General features: G+C 36.4%; 1 protein-coding gene across 1 annotated transcript; it reads right to left on the reverse strand.

The window, feature by feature from the left end:
* Positions 1–2161: 2161 nt before the first annotated feature.
* Positions 2162–4110, reverse strand: LOC134840301 (26S proteasome non-ATPase regulatory subunit 11-like). The gene is made up of 2 exons (XM_063856053.1): positions 3123–4110; positions 2162–2743 (listed from the first exon to the last, which is right to left on the reverse strand). Exons 1-2 carry the CDS (start codon positions 4107–4109, stop codon positions 2504–2506), a joined length of 1227 nt encoding a protein of 408 aa, XP_063712123.1. The 5' UTR covers position 4110; the 3' UTR covers positions 2162–2503.
* Positions 4111–6606: the final 2496 nt, after the last annotated feature.

Below are 6606 nucleotides of genomic sequence, written 5' to 3' on the forward strand. Positions count from 1 at the left end.
TTTACAATTTATTAGAAAATTTAAATTTTTACAGTTTTTTTTATTTTAAGCTTTAAAATGTTTTTATCCAGAATATCCTGCTTGCTGAGCAATGCTGCACTTAAGAATTTCCCTTTATGCACTTAAATTAGCGTTTTCTTTATGTTTTCTTTCTGTTTCCGTCAAAAATTGAACCCAAAAAATTTTATTCGGTTACTAAATTAACAAATTAAAATCATGTCTGTCGCTCTGATTCAGTGTAAAAAAAAACTAAAGAAATGTTCGAAAAATTTTTAATGAAAGACTAGTCACCCACAAATTAATTCATTATTCCGATCGCTGAAAGTGGAGAGGAACTTTATTTTGGGATGTGACAGATTGTTTTCCCACAGAAAATCAGGTATGACAAAAAGAAGCAATTTAAGTCGTGAAGCGGCAAGAATTAAAAAAAACTTTTAAAGCTTTTATTGAATGTTACCAGATTTTTTCTTTGTTTTGTTACAGAAATCGGCAATCCTTGTTTCGTTTTATCTCAGCGCATTTATCGAGGAACATTTTGCAACGCTTACCAGAGAAGCGCAAAACGCTATCAAGGCAGAAATGATTTTTTTTGCTCTTTTCTACCCCCCCCCCCACCCCCCACATTTGAATTTCAAGTTTTAAAAATTAATTTCAGGTTGTCAAAATGCAATGAAGTTTTGCATAGTCAATAAAGCAGCAATCTTGAACAAATTTGGTCTTTTTTGCCCTTTACATCAAAATATCACGCATTTACCCGTTATAACTTGTAACAGGACTATGAAACTCGAAAATTTGAACTGTGGGTGGGTTGAGTGGAAAAGAGCGGAATCATCGTGACTAAACTTCACTTGAACTAATTTTAAACCTGTCTTATTTTTTGCGCTGTTTTCTGATGCACGTAGGATCAGTATATGTTTTACACAGATGCAAAAAGGTACTTCGCAAACACTAGCAGGAACACGACAAAAACATAAAAAGAAAAAATAGAAATAAGCCTCCAATTAGTAGAAATTTGCTAAATATTGGCTTCAATCCTGTGACCTCGAGTTGAAGTCTCACGCCCTGTCCTCTCGGGCACGAGCACTTAACAACCGTTAAACACTAGTCACAAATAGAGCAGCTACATATGCTAACAAATTGTTAATGCGATGCAGCAAAAGTGGCACCAAATCCAAATAGGCACAATTTTGGATTATAACAAACTGAAGCCATTAATACTAATTTTTTATGTTATCAATTGGAATGCAAAAAGCTACATTATGTATAAATTATGCATTTCAAAAACTTGCTTGATATTATGAGCTAGAAATTTTCTGAAATCGAGTTTTTGTAATTGTTATGTTGTTTCAAACAATAAGGTTTTTTGATTCATTTGATGAATTAAAAATGCATCAACTGTGTTTTGTAATTAGTATTCGAATGTCAAAGAGCATGCTATCAAAAAGCAGTCAGATTGCCACGAAAAGTGACATCAATATTTGCAACTTAGTTTAGAAAAAAGAAAAGTCGTACTATTACACTGAAGCTCACAAAGTTTTTCTGGTGCAATAACCAACATGATTATCACTGATTAGTTATTAACGACGCCGTAAAGCATGATTTTTTCAGCACTGCCAAAACTCCAATGACTTTTGGAAAAGTTTTACGTTGAAAACAATGTTTTGAGCAATTTTGACTTTTTGTTCAACGCTTTTACAAAAAAGCGTATACGGGCACCCAGGGTCGGATCAAGAATATTCTCGAGAGAAGGGGCGGATTTTAAACTTTTCGAAAATTTTGTAGATCATTTTTTAAGCTCTACTCAATCATAAAAAAGACCAAATTTCCTTGGCAACAGGAAATTTTTGAAAAAAAAACAGGCCAAAGGTTGCTTTTTTTTACGGTGCGCACTCCCCTTCAAAATTAATTTACATTGGCGCCTAAGGCAGCTCAAGAAAATTGGTCATTAAATTACGCGAATTGAGTTTTCTTGACGCTTCTATTGAAGAAAGACGCATCCTTCGCCTATTTTCCACCAGATTTAAGACCATTTTTTTTTCAATCTTTTCCACGATATATGTTTCAAAGTAAATCAGCATTGAAACTTGGTGATAATAGTTAATTAGAATCTAAAACATGTTATTGAGCAATCTCTGTTTTCACTTACAGCTTACAACAACAACAACAATGTAATCATAAATTTCAAGAGATGAACCTATTCACAAATATATCAACAAAAGTTATAAAACTCGAAGCTGAATCCTTTTTGGTTAACCTCCAATTGATATACAGACAAATTCAGTTTCACGAAGTTCAGTAAATATCATTGCCATTTTCCTCATTAAAACATTGTCATGTTATAAAGATGATCGCACTCAATGACGGTAATTTTCCCGTTAATCGCTTTAATTTTCAACAAAAAAAAACAAAAAAATACCAAATCTTTTTCAAATGTTCAGTGATGGATCATACGTATTATCATGACTTTACTAAACACATATCCAACAAACAATTGCAGTTAAATTCAGTTCAAGTACGTGAGTTTGTTGGATTTTTCGTAGAGACAGTTCATCACTTTCTCCAGATTCTGGATAGTCTCTAGAATTCCCTCATATGTCTTGTCCTTGTCGTCAACCTGGAACAGTTCCAGTACTCCACTGCCCTGGTCTATTGTGCCCCTGAGAAGTCCGTCCAGAATCATCTGGCTGAGTTTCTTCTCAACGTCCGCTTCAGGCAGTTCGATCAGCTGCGCCACTTTGCTTACCTAAAATGCGAAATATCATGATACAAGAAAATAATAATTAACTCATAAATTGCAGCTAATTTTAATTAGACCTCTATTTTGGATTCATCGGTTCTTTCCATCATGTAGCGGAATAAATAAATTCCCGAGAACTTGGTTCGCTTTTTATCATCACTACTATATACTCCGGCAAAACTTTTCAAAAAACATCATAGCGCAGCTTGAGCTCGAACTTTATTGATATGAAGGATCGTTTATTTTGTTCTGATGACTACGTCCCGTAATGCTATGGTAACAATTTATATCTTGCTTTTTCTAAGGAGAATAGTTTTGTTTACGTAACCATTCACTCTCGCACCTGATATTCTTGCGTAAATTCAGACGGATACTGTATACTCACATGGACAGTTGAATACGGCCGCACCACACGGCAAAGATTCTGTTCCATGAGTCTATCATATAGTTTCTTCAACTGGCGGACCATGGTCGAGTCATTTTGGAACACGTCTGCATACTCCTGTACGTAGTTCTTGTAGACTAGCAGCTGTTTCTCGTGGTAAGATGTCGCGATGTTCTTGAGAGCATCGACATCGCGTCCGTTGTATTTAAGAGCCAGTTTGCCACTAACTATCGATTTCACTTCCTCCGCTTGGTTCATTATTATCTTACATAGCAGCATGTACTTCAAAGCCCTCAATGCATGTGATGACGATACACTGTCAAAACCCTCGAACGCTTCGTAGAAATACGAATAGGCTGTTTTGAAATCTTTCTCTTCTGAGGCGTGAATAATTCCCGACATGAGGTCGAGATGTGCCTGCAATTTGGGCGGGCAATATATTGTTGTTACAGTCGTTCTTGCCGACGTCAAGGAGGCGCGAGCTTTTGAGAGGTTATGCAAAGCGTGGAAAATTCTGCTCTCGTGAAGAAAAACTTCAACCAGAAGCGACTTATCGTCAACCTTTTTCAACTCGTCCAGTAATTTGGCCGACAGGTCGATTCCGTCTTGGTATTGACCGAAGGTAAAGTAAAGCTCCACTAGTCTAGCTTGGAGATTCTGTCTGAGGAAGATACGCTTTTCGTTCCTCGCCCACTCGATACAATCTTTGCATAGCTGAATTTCGTTGCCCGTTCGTGCCTCCATGTCTAGATAGAGATCTATAAGAGTGCGTACCATCTTAGCCGCCTTCGCTTTGCTCACCAGCAGCAGCTTCGGTCGGTTGTCGATGATGAGTTGTCTGAGGTTCTCGTGGTCTTTTCGGTCGGCCATGTCCTTGGCGTCCAGTAGAATCTGATCCAGACTTAATTCTGAGCCAAGACTGCTTCCCCCTCCGCCGGAATTGCTAGAGGACGATCCAGGAGGTAACACTGCGGTGCCAGCAGCCATTTGAACTGAAACGGTGTTAACGTGATTCCTTTCGACAAAATTTTGACACAGAGGTAAAGAGGAGCTTCTCGCTACTTGTGGTACAACACAGACAAAAAAACTTCAGTCGAAAAATGAAAAATTTAGAAAAAACTAGAACTACCAAAATTAAAATTTTTGTATGCCTCAATAGAAGTTCATTCTAGAAGTTCAAACATGCCAGACATTTGAATATTAAATAAGCAACCGAGCAAAGCTTGAAAGAGAAAAAAAGCCGACAACCTTTGAGTAGACACCTTTGAGCCAAAAAACATATTCAATTAAGAATACTTGCAATTGCGACTACAATGGATGCTGCTTAGATCACAACTAAATCCGTGATGTGTCAACAATGAGCAGGCAAACGAAAGTCCGACAATTTAATTTTAACCGGAAAAAAATTTCTATTGCATACATACTGAAAAAGAAAACAAGGACGGGTCGAGACTCAGACCCCAAACCTCAGGGTTTGAAGACGGCAGCGTTACATCTAAGCCAAGTGGTATGTAACCTAGAAGTTGTTCAGGTTCAATTATATAGCAAGTTGAAGATTTGTAAGAAAATTGTTTATGGAAAAAGTCGGGCAGTCTAGTTCCCGATTACAAGACACTTCATCTAGCAAGTATAACAAAAGGTGATTAAAATGCAAAAAATATAGAGTCACCAAGTCCTTATTAGTACTTTTGAGTTAACTCCTATGGTTCCGACCACTGAAAGTGGGGAGTAACTTTATCTTCGCGTGTGTTTAAGTTTTTTCCAAGCAAAATCATGTACCACAAATAATCATCAGGAATCAGGATGGATCTGGTGATATATCATATTCAAACCATTTCATTTAACATTTGAATTTAAAAATTCAAAAACAAAGTGCCGAGAAAAGTCGGTTTGGAATTTGATTTTAAGTCTAATTTGGAGCAAATAAAGCAAGCAAACAGGTTGATGATAGAAAGGAAACATTTCAATCATTCCATGAAAACTTAGTTTTACTCCACTAAAATTTGCTATAGATGTTAGGGCAATCTTTGGCAAACATCATAAAAAAACAAGGATAGCCGGTTACTGTGCAAGTAGCACAGAATGTTTCGACCACAGTCTTAAAAAAAAATACGAAGTTTTTTCAAATTGGTGTCGTTTTTTTTCTGTGTGTTGTGATACAAAGATCTGAAGGACAAACATATAACTTAGGCATATTTCAGAGTCATAGCAAAAAAGTTCAATTGTAGAACAGTTTTGACAAATGACTAGAATAAGGAAAAAAAATTTCAAATTTCATTTTTTTTTCGCAGAAATGTTTAAATTTTCAAGTTTTAGATTCCCGAAATTGCGCTAAAACTCCAAAAACTACCTTTAATTTAGTAAAATTAAGTTTTCACGGCTTTAATTAGGCTTGAATATGCTACGCAGTCACCTTATTAGCTCGAAATTAGACCAAAAAATCTAAAATTTCAAACCGGTTTTTCTCGACACTGAAAAAAATTTCGAAGTTTTTAAATGTCGTTCGAATCAAGGGCTTTAATAAAATATATCACTCAACCCAGTCCAATGATTTTTTATGGTGGCTTATTTTGCGTGAGAAACAAAAGGCAAAAAACTAAAACGCACCCGAGTCCAAAGTTCCTCCCCATTTTCAATGGTCGGAACAAAAACAACTTTCAAGTTTATTGTTTTCTGTTCATTTTTCGAAGAGAACTGCTGTCAAATAAGCCCAAATTGCCATAACTTTTGACACAGACACAAAAGCAGCCTTATAGAAAGCAATAAAAAAATAAAAACACGCCTCGAATTGGTAAAAACTCGACAACGACTCGGATTCGATCTGCGACTTAAAGATTATAGGTCTCACACACTATCCACGGACGCCTAATAAATCACATACACTGGCCACAAAAGAAGCAGAGAACATACAAAATGAAATTTCCAATGCTACAGATCGTGATTACAGCACAAGTGCCACCAAATAAGTGAACACTTAATGAATTTTATTTGTGAGTTAGGTTCGAAGAAATGAAGGTCCGTACTAATACACAAGCTCTCACAAGTTCGCAAGTGCAAACATGCCTAAGATCTAGCTTCTAGTTCCAATCCTCTGATCATACCCCGGACAAAACAATTGAAAATAAAACCGTGACTGTTTTTTCACGTTTTTTATTATAGTGGTGGAAACTTTCGGTAATTCTGGCACAGCAATCCTTGTTCCAGCTCTTTGAAATTCATGAATAATTTATGAATGACACATATTTAAAAAGAGGCGAAGCTGCACTTTGCAAACACGAGTAATAAAACGGCAAACCTTAGCTCTAAAAACGCGTAAAAACGAAGATATCGACTTGTGTCGAAATCGAACCCCCGAAATGGGTATTCAGAGGCTAATATCGATGCATCTGCGGCATACTTACTTCACTATTGTTCAAATCGAGTCACCAATATAGCAGATGCTATGACTTCTTAACATGACAATGCGTTCGTGATATTAATAAAA

This window comes from Symsagittifera roscoffensis, chromosome 2 (genome assembly GCF_963678635.1).
Source record: "Symsagittifera roscoffensis chromosome 2, txSymRosc1.1, whole genome shotgun sequence".
NCBI classification, from domain to species: Eukaryota; Metazoa; Xenacoelomorpha; order Acoela; family Convolutidae; genus Symsagittifera; species Symsagittifera roscoffensis.